The following is a 19991-nucleotide window of genomic DNA, read 5'->3' on the forward strand; positions in this document are numbered from 1 at the left end:
ATGAAATGTCATGCAAATCGGTGTGAGTCAGTACTGTGCAAACAGTTCGATTTTTATGAATAAAAAATAAGTAAATAAGAGCGTGAATTGGAGCGAGACATGCAACTGAACATGAAATGAATTTGATAACGTTTCTATTAGTATGCTTGTAATAAAAATTTACCAGTACAGAGATGCCAGTGTTGAGCAGTGACCTCCAAAGTCATTGTAAATCCGTAAATATTCATACATTTTACTCCTTAATTTCCCTGGCAATGTATGAATCCATGTGGCATTTCTCCAATGTATCTGGGGTCAAAGACTGGGGCGAATACCAAAATAAAGCAAAGTGAATATTTGGAGAAAGTGATGCTTGGATTCACTGCTGAATGCCGTGTGAATGAGAGGACTAGTGCGAGTGTGTGAATGTGAATTTGTTGTTTTTGTGTTCTATTTGTAGAGGTTTCCACTGTTAACATCCCTAGGCTAGAATAAATAACCGAGAGCACAGTCAAGCTTGATAATGGCGCTTCATGTTGAAATCATTTTGCTATTCTCAGTGAGAGTGGGAAAGCGAAGCAAAACTGCATGAGTAAATTCTGAGGGTAATTTTGCCTAATGTGCTGTAATGATCCTAATGTGCCGCAGTGTTTCCTGGACCTAACACACCTGCTTCAGCTCATGAAGTGCTCCATGATAAGAGCATGAGAAGCGCTGAGTTGTGCACTAGAAGGCTACTCCAGAGACAGGAATCTGAGGTTTTATTGTAATTTGTTCCATTTTTCCCTCCGTCAACCATTCTGCATTATCAATGCTCATTTCAAAACTTCAGATTTGCCCATCTGTCTTACAATCTACTTTATCTTTAATCTCAGTCTTCCCTTCAAAAACATGATACTCTGCTTTTGTTTGGTTATTATGGCATGTTTAATGGTATAATATGATGTAGATGTGTGAAATGTCTTAGTTCCCAATAAGGTTTTGTTACTTTTGGGGAAATGCTGTACATACCAGAGTATATCCTTTATTTCAATTCCTATTAATAGACATATTTCAGACATTCCTGAAGAAAAATCTAATGACCCAAATGAAGTCTGTTTTACCATCAAAATGTGTGCATGCATGTGTGTCTGAACCATGTGACGGTTAAAGCAAGGGGTAGGTTGGCTGTTAGATGCATGTCCAGGTGGTTGGACGCAGCAGGCAGGTGGCTTGAGTGTAAAAGGTCTTTGAACTCTCAGTCTTACCACAACATCTAGGGGAGGGTGTGTGTGTGTGTGCACAAGTTCATTAGTCATCTCTGAACAGGTGCACTTTATTTAAAAAAAATTTTGTCGATCAGGATTAAATCTGTCCCTCAGCCTGTGAAAGACAGAGCAGGGTGGAGATGCCTCAAGCTACACACGACTTGGTGGACTTTGAAGATCAGAGATGGGACAAAGAAGAAAGACAAGGGATGGGGATATCGAGAGGCAGATTCTCACACACACACACACACACACACACACACACACACACACACACACACAAAATGCTCTATGATTACAGTTGGCTGCACTTCAGTCACATGTGGACTTCCTCCAGCAATGCTTTGAGCGGACCTTCTGACAGGCTCTTGTCTGCCCCAGTGCAGAGTGACCAGAAGCCACTTGGAGAACTGTATGCTTGTGCTAATTGATCAGCAGGATGGCTTCTTTGCTTTCTGGAAGTAGTAAATGTGTCTCTTCATTTGCACGGAATTTCATGAGGTCAAACTGCGGTTTTATTCATTTAAACTTTTGGAGTTTTTTCTGGCTGCAGTGTAAGAATGTGATTTTAAATAACCAGTGGTACAATTTTACCTAGTGTCTGACTGATTTTAATTATTTGGCCTAACTCCTTAAAATCCCACAAACATGCAGCACTATTTATTTATTTATTTATTTATTTATTGTTGTTGCTTGCTGTAATTTCTTGCTAGGAATGTAGGTCACTGAGGCTATCCGGTCCCGGGCTGGCTCATGGACAATATCACTTCCCTCATTCTCAGTTCGAATTATCCATCAGTGTCCTCTCTGAGCAGCAGCACCATTACTGCATGTAGGTCAGTGTTGACACCTCTGGCCTGTTTTTAAGACGTTCAGCAGTTGATTTTCACTAGACTGCTCTAGCTTTGTGTTTAATCCTTCCTCCATCTGTTTCCACTGGTTGTTTTATAGATTTATTTTCTGCGCAATGTGCTAGACATTTTGGCAACGCGTATCAGAGAAATAACCCGCTTCGAGCTTGACTATGCCATTAATGCACACCGTAGTAATGATGCAGTTGTCTTTACTGCAGTAACTGTGACTGTGCAGTTGACTCAAGATGATGGGAAATGAACAAGTCCTCAAAGTGCAGTTGGTTCGTGTTTGGGCCAGTTCTTGTTTTTGAATGTGCAGCGTGATTGTTGAAGTGGAAGGTGGCTTAGTGTGTGAGCTATGAGCAGGGACTGTCGATAGGTTGGCCTTGATCAAAGTGGGTAGTGGACAAAGAGGAAGAGGGGCGAGGAATCCACTTCCTGTCCTGTAATGGAATAGGGTTTCTACACACGTGTGAGACCGAGAAAGAGAGACAGTGACGAGCCTCTGGTCATGGGAGAGCTCAGTCTGTAAATAAACTGCACCAGAGTCACAGACTACCAGACTCCTATCCTGCGTCTGTGTTTGTGTATGTTTGTGAGTAACTGTGCCCTTCAGTCTCCATTTTGGTCGAACCAGGTTGTGTCTTCACTCTGTGCTCAGGATCCTATCCTGCTTTTCCAGACACTACTTAACACTTCCTTCTTGCTTTCTCACTCACTGTTGCCACGAACCATGCAGGATTGACCCAGCCATGTCTTGATTGTCTATCGATTCGCTGTCGGAGTACGTTTAAGGCGTGCGTGCATGTGTGATCATTCATATCAATTCTAATGTCGACCATGCTGGTGAAGCAGAATTACTCTCGCCACACAAAATGCTGACCTATCTTGAGGAAAGGAATTTTTCATATTGTCATATTGATTTTGTTGATCATAATTTAAATATTTCATAATTTTTATTTATTTATTTATTTATTTATTTATCCCGTCCCCCAACCCAACTTGTGTGTGCATTTGTGTAGGCTGTGTGTGTTTTTTGTGTGCCCTTGATAGGCTCGATCTCTCGTGGGAATAGTGCTACACTGCAACAGCTGGCAGAAAGCTGTGTGTAATCATGGGCTTTGTGATATGTTTTAGTGTACGTGTGTGTGTGTGTGTTTGCATGTGTGTGCCTGTGTGTACACTGGAGCGCTGGCTCATTTATTGCTTCTCTATTCTCTCATCCTTTCCTCATCTTTTATACACACGTCTGCGTTTGGACATGCTGATCTCCTGAGAGTTGAGCTGGATTTGTTCCTTCCTGAAGGGCAGCAGAAGAAGCATATAAACAACCAGCGTGGTCCAGAGAATCTTTCCTCTTTCCTTCTTTTTATTTTCTTGCCTTTCCCCCTTGAATGATGCTGACAGCAGCAGCAGCACAGATGGCAAATGCATTCTGTCAGTCGGACTTTAGCCCGGTTTTTCCTCATAGTTGTCGTTCTTTCCCTCTTTTCTCTCGTTTCTTCATGCTGCTTCTTCTTTTGCCTTTAGTCGTGCTCTTGGTCTAGATGAGCGTATTTATTTGCCTCTGTGGTTTTACGCTGTAATGTTGTATTGTTTAAATAGCAGCAAATGTAAAGGATCTGTTTGGAGTTGCAGGGGCTAAATATACATCACTGTACCAATGGAGCGGGAACATGAACTACACCCCTGTATTCATTGCTGGAGTAATATGTGTGTGTGTGTGTGATCCTGTGTGATATGACCTCCCTGATGCATGATGATATTAGTCATGCCATTCAAGAGCACACTGTGTGTTGTATTGCTGAACGAGCTCATGTTTAATGGTTCGCTTTGTAATAAATATGCTATGAAATGGTTCTTCCTCCAAGTCTGAGGTGCCTATTTGCTTGTATTGGGGATTGTAAGTTAAGTAGATTTTCATTGTCAATCCAGTTATGTACAGTATCTGACGGTGTAAGATTTGGGACGGTACCATTATAGTGTGGAGAATAATTACGGCTACCGGTTTTATGATTTACTTTTTATTATTTTATATATGTTTGATTTTTCTTTTTCAAATAATTTATTGAAATTATGTAATTAAATTAAATGGAAAATTTTTTTTAATGGATTTGTAAACTTTTTTTTTTCTTTTTTCTTTTTTTTTAAACACATCTCTCTGTAACTAAGGTGTTTGGCTCACCAAACAAGTGAGGATGAATTGAATTTTATTGTAGATTTCCTGCGGTTTTTAGACTGTGACCTTTTTTTTTTTAAATTGTGTTTAAGAATGAATAGTTCGTATCATGGTGCAACCTGATGTGGTACTACATCCTGGTGAGCAGAAAAGCATCTCAAAATGAGCATGTCGAACCTTGAGGCGAATTGACTATATCAGCAGAAGGCCACGTTGGGTTGCACTCCTGTCAGTCGAGAACAGGAATCTGAGGCTATAGTGGGAACAGGCTCACTGAAACTGGACCGTGAAATAAAAGTGTGTTCGGAAATGCTTTTCTGTTCTCCACAGATATAAAGAGTGGTTATTTGACTTACTGTAGACTAGACTTCCTGTCCGCTTGAACCTATCTGGGTGTTCTCCTCTGATCTCTCAGCGGCAAGGCATTTCCTCTCACAGAATTGATACCCACCTGGTGTTTTTTGTTTTTCTCACCATTCTGTCTAAACTCTCTAAAATCCCAAACTGTCTAAAATTCCAGGAGATCAGCAGTTTCTTTAATATGCAAACCTGCAACTATCATCAAAATCTATCATCAAAACAACCATGCCACGGTTATGTCACTGAAATCACTCCCTAACCCCCCACTCCCAATTCTGATGTTTGATGTGAACATTAACTGAAGCTCTTGACCTGTATCTGGATGAATTTATGCATTGCACTGGTGCCACATTATTGGATAATTACATGAAATGTGCAGGCTTCCAGGTGTTCCTATTAAAGTGGCTGGTGACTGCATATGGAGTTAATAGTGCAAACCAAAATAAAAAATATACAGGACGCACTACACGTACAAGATGGCAGGAGCATCATCCAGATGAAGTAGGCTGCCTGCTGTGCAAGAAGTGAGCAAATTGTATAAATAGCAGCATTGGAAAACCTGTGTGAAATGCACGTGTGAGGGAAAATTGCATAAGATGTAAACTTTTTTTTTTTAGGTCAGGTTTGTGCTGATAAAGTTGAGTGCCTATTTTCATACACACACACACACACACCTAAGTGATGCTAATTTTTTATTCTGGTTCCAAATGAAAGCCTTTTTGCTATGACTCATCTGAGCCGAAAACATTTCGTGCTTGGACCCTGCTCCTCTCCAGCACTATTCCGACTCATCTCACCTCTCGACCACCACCCCATCCCCCCCCCCCCCCACTTTTTGCAACATCCCACTAGTCTGATGGTTTCTCCTTTCCCTGACACAGATCGTTTAACATTCCATTATTGCAGCCAAGCTTAGCGCCAGTGTCAAGATGCCTTCTGTATCATTGAAAATGGACATCTTTGTTCCAGGAATATAAGAAATCGCTCCATTAAAGCATAGAAAGAGTTGTTGTCACCTCTACCCCGCATTTCCAATGTGTTTAACCCCTGCTTGTTTTTCCTTTCCTTTTCCATGTCATGTGATCGTCATGTGCTGCATGTTTTTCTGTAATATTTTGTTGCATTCATGTTGTTTCTGTTTTGCTGATTGATTATAACACTTGTCTGTTCAGACATTTAGATAAGTTCAGTCAACTTGGTTGTTTCTGTTTTATGTTTCTGATCTCTGCATCTTGATTTCAAATGCTTCCTTTGACACGGCTTCAGCTTTAAAAATCTCCTGTTGTGTTTTTTTTTTTTTTTTTTTTTTTTTAAGCGTAAAGAGACCAGCAGGGATGGGCAGTGTCCTGAGCCGTATTGGAGTAAAGAAGCCTAAAATGAGCACTCTGGAGAAGTCCAAGCTGGACTGGGACACGTTCAAAACTGAGGAGGGCATCACTGAAGAGTTGGCCATTCATAATCGAGGCAAAGAAGGGTGAGTCTGCAATAGTTGTATAATTACAGAACTTTAGGATTTTGCCCATAATCATTATTCAGATTCTGCTTTGGATGTATGTTTGTCCTCAAAAGGGGATTTTTTCACATCACATTTGCTCTTTTGTCATTGATGGCTATGGATAATTTTCCTTTTTTGCCAAACATACAACAGTTTCAAGTATAGTTTTCCTTTAAAGTTTCTTATTTGCATTACATACATCAGGAATATGATTACATGGATTGGATCCAGCAAACTGGTAATTCCTGATCCTTTACCAGTTGCAGATTTGTGCCCATTAACATGTTCTACTTTACACTTGGACATTTAGAGTGTAAAGAATGAGAATTGTGAGGCCGTCCCTCACTGTCAGTCTCTTTTTCATGTAAATCAAACACTGGAAGCGGTTCGGAAATTCGATATTCGATCAGGGTTGTTTTGTTTTTTTTGTATTTTGGAACTCTTCATGACCTGAAATGAAACCTCCTGCTTTCTCACCAACTTCTGGAGCTTCTGGTTTGACACTGACCATCCTTTGAAGGAGTTGGAGGTTTTGTGATGATTGTGAATAGCTTCATAGAACAGTGCAGTGTAGATTAACATCTATTTCAGAGAAGAGGTGAAGGATAGAGGTCAGCTTGGGTCTAACTCCTGTCCACGCAAGCGGTAGATGGCAACCAGCATTTACATTACACTAGAACCTGTATGACCCTGTTGATTGATGACATTTTATGCTGTTCATAGTTCAGGAAGAACGTACTGTAGTTTTGAGCTACGTACCATGTCTCGACTTATTAAACACCGATACAGTCCTAGAGTATGACATTCCCTGTGATGTCTGCTGAAATAGTAATGCTGTGTGTTTGCTTTTAATTCTATAGGGCGCTCTATCCTGAAGCCCAGCTAGACCTCTGAAATTGCATGTTTTCTTTTAAATAGTATGTACACATACTTTACTTTGGCTTTATTTACCTGTAATTAAGTTGTTTTCGTGTGTGTGTGTGTGTAAGAGTGCAGTGCATGGAGAGGCTTACTTAATGAATCAAGGACACCAACTTACCCATATACATGCAGGGCTGCTGATTATCTGTGTGCATGAGTGGCATGTATAGACACACACACACACACCCCCCTTCAGACTGCTCATCACACAGGCTTCTTATTACAGATTTGCTGATATTCTTCAAAATATGTACACACCTTTCCAGCACCTGCACTATGATAGTAGGGGTGTAACCCCGGTGTCCTGGTGAAACTCCCCCATTTGGTCCATCTCTGTCATGGCCCCCTAATAATCCCCATCTCTGAATTGGCTACATCACTCTCTCCTCTCCACTAATAACTGGTGTGTGGTGGGCATTCTGGCACACTATGGCTGCTGTCACATCATCCAGGTGGATGCTACACACTGGTGGAGGTTGAGGAGATCAGTGCTTCTCCTCTGAGTGTGTTAGGTTGTCCTGTGACCCAGCAAGAGCAGCAGATTAAAAAAATGGAGTGGCTAGCTTCATGTGTCTTGGAGGAAGCATGTGTTCGCCCTCACCCTCCCTTCTTGGTAGCTGTTGTGTGATGGAGAGAGCTAGCTAGTGGGACAGAATTGGGGGAAATAATTAGGTCAAAATAAATGTAAAATAAATCTGATAGTTGAAGTGGCTGGAAGACATTAATTTTCAGTGGGTGTTGGTGATTCAAGCTGACAGGAGACAAAGCTAATTTTGGTGGCTTGGCAAGTTGCACAATGTACAGCGGGCAGGACAAGTAGTGCAAAAAGACATTAGCTCATTGATTTCAGATAGTCACAGCTCCTAAACTTGTCCTGCATATGAGCTTGAAGGGAACCTTAATAGAATATTACCAGTGTTTTCCCATAAACAGACAGCAGTGATTGCAAAGTGCAGACATTTCTCAGTTCACTCTGACACGAGTAGGCTGTGATGTTATTTATGCTTGCATTTCCCTTTGGTGAAAATGGACAGTACTTCTCATTATAGTGGGACACCATTTGTTTTATAGTTAAATCGGTGGTTTTACATGTGTTCTGTAGCTATCCATGTTCTTTGCTTGGCCATCCATTGATGCTACCATGGATGGCAACTGGCATTAACTTAAGATACAAATGTCTACCTGTGACCACCATACAACAAGAGCAATACAAGACAAAGCCAACCTGTGAATGCAGGGTCCAACGCCCTTACAAAAGGGGTCTTTTTTTTTTTATTTAAACCTCCAAAAATTCTAAATGTCATAAATCAGATATTTTTCCTCGTATGAAATGTCTCGCTATAGCTTTTGATCTTTCTAAAGCAGCTTTTCTCTTAAGTCTTTTCCCCAGCCCAGCTCTTATCAGCTTTGCAAAAGGACTCTTAAAAACAGAATAAACAAACAGACAGATGATGACTGTAATAACACCTGCGCACCGTTTGGGGAATTGCTCTATCCCTCACTCCTTTAAAACCTAATGAACCCTGATGTGAGTGTGATGCCACTGTAGGGCTAAACATATGACAGCAAGTTGCTAGACATGTAATATTTATGGTATTTTCAAAATTTCTAGTGTACTTGGGGTATGTATTACCCTTCTTGCGTCAAACTGCATGCGTGTTGAGATTATCATTGTCCATCTCTTAATTTCTCTCACCCCTTGACTTTTTCAGTAATTACTGTTGGATTAGTTGATCTATATTAACCAGTTAATTTCTAGTTATTAGTACAACATTAGTGCCTAGTTCCATGCCTACTCATTTAAATCTCCTTCACAGAGATCTGGAAGGTCCCCCCAGAGTCTTTCCATCTACCCAGGTCTCCATAATCACCTAGCCTGCAGCTGTTGTGTGTGCTGGTGAGGGGTTGGTTTGAAGGCTGGGGCTTATGGGAGTAGAGATTTACTTGAGGGGATGCTGTTGCACAATGACATCATCTGTACACATGAAGACCCACCTCTTATAGAGTATTGAATTTAACCCCTTCATTGTGTGATGTGGAGATGCATCTCAAGGCTCAAGCTGATCACAGATGGGTTTGCCATTGGTGCCAATCCAAGCCTCACTGGACTGTGGTTGAGAGGAGCCCAAAATTCAAAACCTGGAATGGGGGTTAAAAATAAGATTTTTCTGACAGACCAAATTACAGCATTCTGCTGGTTTTGTGTTTCCAAATGCCTTTGGGATGCATGTGGTTTGGGAAGGGAGTTGGACATGGTGTGGAGGGTAGGGTGTGGTGGCCCATGATGGAGCGTAAAAGTGCTTGATGTGTTTGTGGGGCCTACATGAGGCACTCAGTGGTCTGGATTCTGAGTCTCCATTGAAGAACTTCTGCAGTTGATGTCCCTCTGCTTCTCTGTGATGCAGGCTTTCCAGACATCTACAAATGAATAAAAACCTGAATGGAGATGGCATCAACTTCTGAATTTTCTGTTTAGAACTTTTTACTTACAATTTGGGAAACATGTCCGTGAATTCTTACCATCAGATTAAAACAACGCTTCCACTCCCATGAGAGTTTAACAAAGCAAAGAGATCAGAGCTGGAGCTTTCTTTTGGGAAGAAACAGAAGGGAGCAGTCTCTGAATGTTACTGAATGAAGAAGCCACACAGTAAGGTGTCTGTAAGGGTTGATGCAACAAAGAATGGGAGATGAATTCAATCCAGTCAGGGTGCACATAACACATGGTGAATCTGTACTCACTGCTCTCTCCCCAGTGTACATGCTACTCGTCCACAGCTACAGTAAGCAGTTCTCAAACCTTCTAAGAGGTTCCGAGAGCTGGTTTGTTTTTGTTGAGCAAAGTTTTGGGGACTCATTTACAAGACCGTTATATGCAAGCATTACATCTTACATATTCAAGTACCTGCAACAAATTCTAGGGAAATATATTTTGAAAATGTGCTCTACGATTCTTCTCAATGTCACGAATCATATCATATACTAAATAGTTTTTTTAAAATAGTTGTTCGTTGAAATTATGTGGCTTTACGTGCAACATTTGAATTTCTGTACAGTTTTCATTATTATGAAAAGCGTAGCTTATTAAATTATTAAATCAGTGTTAAAGAAAAAGAGAGAACTTTACACTCCAGCTTGTCCTTTTTCAATATTAATTGATGAATTTAAATTGCCTGTTACATCGCTGCATAGATCCAAATTGTCAGAAGTGGTGGAGGAATTATGTTGGTTGGCTTGTCAGTCCTTCCAAGATTCTTGTTGGTGCAATATCTCAATGAATGGTTGGATGTTTGTAGGATTTATATAGGATTATCATTGTAACTAGCAGATGAACTGTTTAGAGTTTGGAGTTGATCCAAACAAGGTCAAGATCACAGCAATATGTCCAAAAGAGCTTTGCTTCAATAGCTTTCTTCCCGTTTGAGGTATATTTTAAGGGTATTTCTGGCAGGCAAATTAGTAAATAGAAGGACCAGCCTTGTTGGCTGTCAGAGGCATCGATGTCATTGGCGTCAAGTTCTACTTGTTTAGATATGTGTCCAGTATGAACAGCAAAAAAATGATGGATTCATTTTCGATTTGGACCATTGTGAAATATGGAAATAAAATCAGGTTTACACATGCGACTTCATATGTGTAACCTGACCTTCATCTTGATTTCATGCCGGTGGGAATTTGTCTCGTGTTATTCTGAAAAACAATGCAGAAAGATTATGTAATAAGTCCAAACCCAGTCATAAGGATGTACCTTGTTCATGTTCAAGCAGTGTATGTTGGTTAAGGTGCAGCAAAACCTGGCAACAAAGCTGCACTTTGTGCAAATGAGTGCGGCCACTGCTTTGCGTTTCGCTAATCTGGTGAGGGCTTCACGAAAGGGTAGCCTTTTCCTTTCTCTATTAACAAATCTGTCAACACCATAGAAACACCCAACGATGACAAGAAGAGAGTGTGCTTATACTTCTGGTTAAAAACAAAATAACGCTAGTGTTCCATTTGAGACGATACTACCCTTCTAAAGTTCATACACTAGACGGTAGAGTACACAGTGCATACTGTAAGTGTGTAGTACGCCATTTGGGACACAACTGGTCTGTACTCTCCGATGCTGTTTTCGGAACAGAAGTAACACAATGAGTAAACCCCATGCCGTACGCAGACCAACCAATCAATAATGACATTCGTTCACAGCGATTTTCATAATCGATTATTATCGATTAGTTGTTGCAGCTCTAAACATCATGCAGACTTGACAGTTTGACAAAGCGCGTCAACGTGAATCAGAATTACTTGTGCAGCAAGCAAACAACTGTATTTAAGCAAGACTCTCATTGCTCAGACTAAAAGAGAAGTAATAAGGGGGAAAAAAAGTTTAAAGGAGTCATATGATGCTTTAAAAAAGTTTGTAAAAGTTCATTATTTTGTTCATTGGGTGTAATAGAATAGGCTAACATGCTTTAATGTTCAAAAACACATTCTTTTTCCACACACTGTACATTATAGCAGTACTTCTATTCCCAGTCTGCCTGAAATGCTCCGATTGGCTTCCGCTTTCTCCAAAGCCGCTCCTTCCAAAAAGCCCAGAGTGCTCTGATTGGCCAGCTGACCCATTGCGTTGTGATTGGCCAAAAACTTCGTAACGTGTGTCGTAAAATTTAACGTCCCTTACCATAATGGCGAGCTTCAGTTTCCAATGCTTTGAAAGCAATTATAAACAGTTAATAATGTCGGTTTTCAGTTCGAGCCCAAGTCAGATTCAGAAAATGCGGATGATTGAGCACCTCAATCGGAATCAGCTTTGCAAGCGCGACTTGTGCAGAACGTTTCACAGTGGTAAGTTTTTATTTTGTAACTCTCTTACCTTTCAGATGTGATGTTATAACGGTTAAATTTGGGTTATGAAATCGACAGACAAAAAGACACACAATACAGACAGGTAACTGTGTCACGGGAACATGCGTTACTACTTCAACACAACTATTTCAACACAGTAACATTAGCTAGCATGATCGCAGAGGTCTACAACTGAGCCCTGGGCCACAACACAGAACTCTGCATTTGAACAGGCAATAGCAGATACTTCATAAAATAATCCAAGACACTTAAGTAGAAAGTATGCTTCACGTTTTATGAGTACGCTAGGAATAGTGTACAGTACGCGTGACGCAAATTTCGTCATCAGCAGAGTACGTGCGCTGCCCAATTTTTCTAACCGCACATGTGCATTTAATTCTTTTACACTATTTAGTTGTTCCACAAGGTGGCAATAGTGGCCCAGATTGTCAAGGTAGTTGAAGAATAAACGGAAGAGACTGAAACGAGTGCAGATTAGAAAGTACCCGCATTTGTATAATTCTAGCCTTAAAGAGTATAAGGATTTGTATATGGGTGCTAATCGTGGTGAGAGATTGCCCAAGCATTGTTCTTCGTGGTGTTGTGATTCTTCTTCATTGTCATCTTTCAGTCCTTTACTGCTCTGTATTTACTCTAGGCCAGGAGGGGTAGTGTAAGTTGTCGTATTGCACATGTGTCGACCGTCTGTGTACTTTGAAAGGCTGTGTGTACGACTGTGCGGATACTCTAGCGTATGCATAAAAAAAATGAGTCTTTACAGTCTCTGATTCAGAAGCACAAGATTGTCCAAGTAAAATCACCCCATTTTTCAGGAGTAGCCTTTGTGTATAGTCTGCGTCATACTCTCACAGGTTCAGGAAGCTGTCCTCCGTAAAACGCGCTGTGCACAAGTAACCACAGATTCCTATCTTGTCTGTTTTCAGAAGGCCAAACAAAGGAGTTTTGCTTTTGCATTGAAACACACGGTGTCTCTACAACATGCCGGCAACACAATTCACTGAAGCCTCGCCTTTGGGTGGGGTCATGCTGATATTTCAAAGTGTGACGTAGACGTTTGCGGAAGTAATATCTGGACTTGGATCGAGGCGTTTTAGGCAGGTCTGGAGAAGTGTTCTCTGTTAGAATAAATCCCTTTGGGAGAGACTATCGATCAGTACGTTTACATGGACCACAATAATCAGATATTAACCCGATTAAGATGATACTCTGATTAAGAAACTAGCATGTAAAGAACGATTATTAATTACCTTAATCCGACTAAAGTCATACTCGAAGCAAACACAAATCGTATTAAATCGGGTTTTCCTATTTTAGTCGTGTTATAGTGCATTACAGACATGTACACACCTTAATCACACTATTAACGTCATGTGGGAGTTTTCACTGCATTTTGCGACAGGACACGTACACACACGGCAGTGCTCAACCGTTTGACGGCAAACAAGAGAGCACGGCTGCGTCCGAAACTGCGTACTCCGAATATATGTACTTCGGCTACTTTATAGTAGGTAAGTACGCGGTTTGGGACGGCAGTCATTTATTTGCACCTATAGCATGACAAATAATTAACTGCACTTGAAGCTTTCGTAAAATTAAAAATGAAACACACAAAACTGTATGCGGTACCATAACGGAGATGAACTGTATGTCGATACGTGAAATTCTGGAGGGAACGTCGGATGGTGTGGCGTGGGGACGTAATCCATCTATGTTCTATAACATGTAAAACGGGAACATTTATATTCTATAAGCGACTCATGTAAACACCTTAATCACAATATTGTCTTATTCAGAATAAGGTCAATAATTAGATTACTGCTGATCATGTAAACGTAGGCAATGGGCTTTGTAACTTTTGCAGGTCTTATACATGCACAAACAGATACATTACACACTAAAGGAGAAGGAAAACATTAAAAAGCATCATATGACAATTTAAAAGGTAAGATATAGATTTGAGTACATATTTATTCCTTTCGCACATGAACACTTACATTTGAGTTTCCATCCATAGTCCTGTAGATATTAACCTGTAACAAAGAATTGAAATAGTCTGTATTGTCAGCTGTTTGTCTGAGGCTTGCCGAGCACAATCACTAAGCTTGTGTGAAAAGACAGCGTGCCTTATTAACATTATTTAACTTAAATCTATTTTGTGGCTTAGCAATTTGACATGAATTGACACCAAATGAAACAAACTAATCGCTTCTTGTTTCGCATGATCAAGCCAACTTTTTTCTGAGTAAGCAGTTCTCTTCTAGCCACAATCGTTGCGTTGCTCATGTGGAGCAGTTACGGAGCATGAGCTGTTCAGACTGGTATCAGATGTAGGCCGCGTTAAAAGGGCATTGTGCACAACCTTACAAAAAAAAAAAAAATCTGATTTGATGATAAACTGCAGTTGAGCACTTAGGCTTTGAATGACAATGAAGATATAGTGTGTCAGCAGTGACTCGGCATGTAACATTAGCCACTCTGTATTTCACTTGCTTACACAGGACACAGCAGAAAGGAAATCAATCATAGAGAGGAAGTGCTTGCATGATACAATTTTAGCAGGTGTGTGTATGTGCGCGTGCATACAGAGATTCAAGGTTGTTTTTGGGGGGCTGTAATGAGTGGTATGAAGTTATGTTATCTGCACTGGAAAAGTGATGCAGATAAACTGACTTGTTTTTTGAAGTGCATATTCATTTGCCCTCTCTAAATGAAATATGGAGCCTGATTTCATCATTACTATTATTCTATCCATGCATGTGCAGGAAAGAATCATGGTGGTATTGGACTGGATGTTTTGAGAAAAGTTAAAGCAAGTAGTTCCAGTGCCATCCATCAAGTGCTAGGATGGTGTTGAGTGTAAGTGCGTGTCTGAGGTTGTGTCAACCTCTGATAAATGTGTATGTGCCATGTTGTATGTAAACTGTTTTAGCTCATATTTCTGTACTGACACTGGCTGTGTACCGTATAGACACGAACAATCCGTCTTTTTTTTTTTCTTTTCTGTTTTTGTGTGTGTGTGTCACAAAGGTAAATGATTCGGTATCAGTCACTCTCATGCATCGAGTCATTCTTTAAGCTCAGTTGCGGTGATGAGCTTTGCAATCACAAACTGCAAAACCGAAACATGAAGTTAGAGCACTACATTTACAGTAGTGCTGCAACTAACAATTATTTTCATAATCGATTAGTTGGCCGATTAATCGGATGGGGGGCAAACTTTCAGTACCTATTTTTTCCCCATTTATTTAAAATAAACTCCACAAACTGAGTGTTACAAATATAAACTTCAGACTAAAACTTTACACAACTGTTTGTCCAATTATATGACGGAAAAGAACCCAATACACACACACACACACACACACCAGAATATATGTTATTCATTTAGGACTGTAGTTTAATTCAGTGCTTTTTGTGCATCCATAAAAATAATGCATACATACTTCTATATAATATAAACTAATATATAAGTTTATATTATGTAATAGTATTTATGCATTACTTTTTATAAAAGGTAACGTTGACATAAACAGTAAACTGAAGAAAGTCATTGTCGGTGACTCTGGGTATCTGCTAAAGCTAGCGGCGTCACATTACATGCGTATGATGTCATGCGTCGTCGACTAGGAAACGGCTTATACTTCCGTTTAGTCAAAAAACTGCTAGTGTTCCATTTGAGACGATATTACCTTTCTAAATTTCATATACTAGACGGTAGAGTACGTTATTTGGGACACAACTTTAGTATTTACTCTCCGAAGCGTTTTTTCGGAACCGAAGTAACGTAGTCAGTAAACGTACAGTACTGAGTTCATCTAATCGATAATGATGTTCGTTGACAACAATTTTCATAATTGATTATTATCGATTTTATCGATTAGTTGTGGCAGGTCTAATTTGCATACAGGTTGATAACTGCCTTGATTATAAAACATCCATGAATTTTGTAAGTTGTGTTTGTAACTGCATGAATCCCGAACCTGACTCGCATCCCTCAATTAGTGAATCCTTTTCAATCCGTACAGGAGTTTTGTGATTGTTGCGCCAAAAAATGCTTGATTTTGCTGTTGCAAGTTGCGATGCAATTTGTAGAGTGTTTTTTGTGCTTTTTTTTTTTCCTTCAGAAAACTACTTGAATTGGTGAAATTGCAAATGCATGAAATTGTTTTGCGTGGTTTGTTTAGCTGTACTCATGTTCGACACACGTGGATCAAAGAGGGCTTTGGCTGAATGCACGTTGGGCTGATGACGTCACATCTTGGCGAAAATCTGCGGTAATTTTGAAAAATTTCAAGATCCTTCTAATATTGCGGCATTTCCTTGATTTTGCTTTCATTTTTGCGATCGCCAAATCTTGGAGAGACTGCATTTTAGTCAACACCAAGGTTGAGTCAGCGAGTCCTATTCCATCGCAATCGGTCAGTTGTAGATTGCCAGTGTTTCAGCGCATGCAGTGGTATTCTGTGTTGGATGGGTTTGGGAAAATTCTTCTAAATACAAGCACATTGTAAAATAACAAAATGATTATTTATTCTTCTACTACCCGGACGGCTTTACGATCAGGTTACGTGTTGAGTAAACCATGCAACCGAACAAATCTGAACGAATCATTTAACTGAACCGTCACTAAAAGACTCTGCTTTCATCTGTGGTATTGTGTCTGTTTCTTTAGGTATGTGGAGAGGAAGAACTTCTTGGAGAGGGTGGACCAGCGGCAGTTTGAGCTGGAGAAGAACGTTCGCCTTAGCAACATGAAACGATGACTGGAATGGACAAAGTGCATCCAGTAACATGCATACACAAAAACGTGGACTGTTCACTCCGTTTCGTTGTTTCTGTCGCAGCTCTGTTAGCACTTGTCTCTTAGCTCAGATTTAAGTCCATGCTTCACTCATGGCTGGTCTTGTCTTCTGTACACTGAAATGTTTCTTCTGAGAAAGAGTCAGATATACATACATCTAGTGTAGCATGTGTATTAGATCAGCCAAGACATTTTTGATGTCCAAATTTTGCTTACCATCGTAGGCTATTTATATACCTATCCCGCCTAAAGCTTAATAAAATTATAAATAGTTAATCTACCTACTGCAGTTACATCTCTTTCCCAAGGTCTTAACTTGTCATGTGACTGTGTTTTTTTTTGGGTTTTTTTTCCTTCCACAGTATCTTGTTTTCTCTATATATCAAAATATCTATTTTTGGGAAGTGATTCTTTATAAATAATGTTTTGTAGCTAATAAGCGACACAGTTTGAGGCATGGTTGTCATGATTTCAGTATACAATTATAAATCATGCTCATCACTTCCCTTGTAGCCCCAGTGCAAAACTAATCAAAAGAAATTTGGTCATCAAAATGTCTTGGCTGCAGTTCACCCAATGGCTTACCATCATGTAAAATGCAAAGGTCACACAGCCATCACTGGCACAAAAAGACAAACGTTAGCCATCAATATCTCTGCAGGGCTTCATGCTTTCCTTGGGGTAGCACACAGGATTTGGCACAGGCAACTACGTGAGGAGTGTGTTAGAAGAGAAAAGATACTGAACTACTCGTCTAGGTCGACTAGATGTAAGAAACGTTGAGAGACAAGATCTGTTGAAGATAAAATAGTTACCTAGGCTGTAATTATTAGTCTTTATTATTAGTCACAGTTTTAGACTCTGCATGACATGTCATTCTTTAACTCATCTGGTGTTTAAGCATTTTTTTTTGAGGTGAGTTATCTATGTACCAGAATGGAAACCTTAAAAATATGCAGTGCATTTTGGGTTCACAGGACTAGAGCAGGAATCCCCTGCTGACTTTCACTCTCTGACAGGAATAAAAGACCAACGTTATCTGCTACAGCTCAAAATGAAAAACTACTTGTAGTCCAAGACCTTCAGGGCTGTTTACAGGATAAACAAAGGAGTGCTGTTTGTCTGTTTCTGTATGCATGTTGTTTCTATTTTGCCTTGTTAAAGTGCTGTAAATGTCTTTGACAATAAATCAAATCATCTGGTTTGATTTTTTTCCCCCTCTCTCTCTAAAATCAACCGGCTCTTATTTGGGTTTCTTATTAATTAATTACTCTGAACTGTTCACAAAGGGAAGGGTAATGTCATAATAGTTGCTTCAGACTGTTTCATCATACCTGCCATGTACAACAGATACCCCACCCATGTGCTCTGTGCCTGCTGAGAAACAAATTCTTGTCAATAGGATTTCTCAGTCATCTTTGTTTTCTGCATTGCAACATATCCCTCAATCATCTAAGCTCCACTCCATTGTATACAATGTTCATGTTCCTATTTTAGATTTGACGTTGCATATATTGTGCTTTACTAAGGAGCTCAGAGCAGCTTCCCTCATTTAGACTGTTTTTCGATGATTAACAGTTCAAACAAGATTTAGACTCTGATATTAATACCACTCATTTCAACCTTGTTTGCCACATAATGCAGTTTTATGTACAGTTTAAATGGGCAGAAATGGGTTGTTAATAAAGGTCAGAGAAAAAGGGCCAGACTCAAGCTGACAGTTCAAACTCAAATAACCACTCTTTATAACCAGGATCAGCCAAACAAAAAAAAACAACAAGAAGCATTTCAAAGCACACAACATGCCAGCTATTGAGATAGATGAGCTACAACAGCAGAAAGCCATATCAGGTTCCATTCCTTTAGCCCAACAACAGGAATCTGAGGCTACAATGGGCACAGGCTCACTGAAACAGGGCAGTTAAAGGAGAAGCATCGCCTAGTCTTTTTTCTGATCTGTTGTGCATGTTGAGATTCTGTTCTGCTCATCACAGTTGGAAAGTATGGTCTGGTTATTCTCCTCTGACCTCTGTCATCAACAAGCTGTTTCAGTCTGTAAGAAATACCACTCGCTGGATGGTAAACACAGTGAAAACTCTAAAGTCTGTTGTACATGGAAATCTCAGGAGATCAGCAGTTTCTGAAATATTTAGACCATGGTTCACCAAGGCCACATTTTTCCCCGTTCTGATGTGAAGAACATCTTAACTGAATCTCTTGACCTGTTTCTTTATGATTTTATGCCGTGCACTGCTACCACATGATTGGTTGAGTGAATAATTACAGGAGTGTACAGGTGTTCCTAATAAAGTGTCTGGTGAGTGCATAAAATAATTCAAGAGAGAAATTACCATTTTATTCTCAAAAAAAGAGGCATTTTCCCAGGTATCCTCTTTTCCCTCACTCCTAACACACATGGCTATATTTTGGTTGGTCCCATGGTATTGTTTTCTCCAGACATCATCTGATATCTGGGGATGTATCAGTAGCATTTTACTGGAAAATAATTGTTTTGTTTACGAAGCTTCTCCCTTCTACCTCATTACTGAATGGGCATTATGAATGTTTACTTCCATTTTTACTGGAACCCACGTGGAGCCACAGTCAACATTTTATCTCCTTGTACATATAATTGCATACCCTGGCACAGTGCTGCAAACATCTCTCTCTCCCTCCTCTCCACATGTCTTAGCAGAGTGTGTCCTTTTCTGTAGGAGTGGATGGATGTGCTACACATGAAAACGCAAGCTGCTTTAATACCCGTGGTGCAGGTGTGTGTTGTCTGTCTGTGCAGGTGGGGTGGATTGTTTTATGTGCATTAATCTCCCCACTTGATGACTCTCCTCCCACTGCTGCTCAGTAGCCTGCTCTGAGCCTCCTGCTCAGAGAAGAGAAAATCTGAGAAATCAGAGACCATTTTCACACCCACTCTGACACCTGTTGCGTACATGTACAAAAACAGAACACAAAAATAAAAGTCTTTGCCACATGAAGGGCGTCCATGCTTATACTTACAGTATTTGTGGCCTTTTACAGCTGTAGCCAATCATCCACATCCTCATCGTTATTCAAACTCATCTTGCCATTCCTCTCGCGTGTTCTTACACTCAATTAATCAATGCACATATGCATAGACCAGAAGATTTTCTGTGCACTAGATGGAAAACACAAAAGAAATTATTCTTGCATTACAGTTGAGCAAGCTTAAAACATGACCAAAAAACCCATTTATGATAAATCGTTAGGGAAACCTTTGGCTCTTGAAGTCATGAACAGGTTTTGTCATTGTCATCCTCTGCCTTGT

General features: G+C 40.0%; 1 protein-coding gene across 1 annotated transcript in view; it reads left to right on the plus strand.

Annotated features, from left to right (window-relative positions):
* Positions 1 to 17894, plus strand: part of cfdp1 (craniofacial development protein 1) — a 36885-nt gene extending 18991 nt beyond the window's left edge. The window contains exons 6-7 of the mRNA XM_053623174.1: positions 5935 to 6093; positions 16559 to 17894. Coding sequence (XP_053479149.1) covers positions 5935 to 6093; positions 16559 to 16649 — 250 coding nt within the window. The 3' untranslated portion in view covers positions 16650 to 17894. The remainder of the gene's footprint in view (positions 1 to 5934; positions 6094 to 16558) is intronic.
* Positions 17895 to 19991: the final 2097 nt, after the last annotated feature.

Source organism: Ictalurus furcatus, chromosome 4, assembly GCF_023375685.1.
Source record: "Ictalurus furcatus strain D&B chromosome 4, Billie_1.0, whole genome shotgun sequence".
Lineage (NCBI taxonomy): Eukaryota > Metazoa > Chordata > Actinopteri > Siluriformes > Ictaluridae > Ictalurus > Ictalurus furcatus.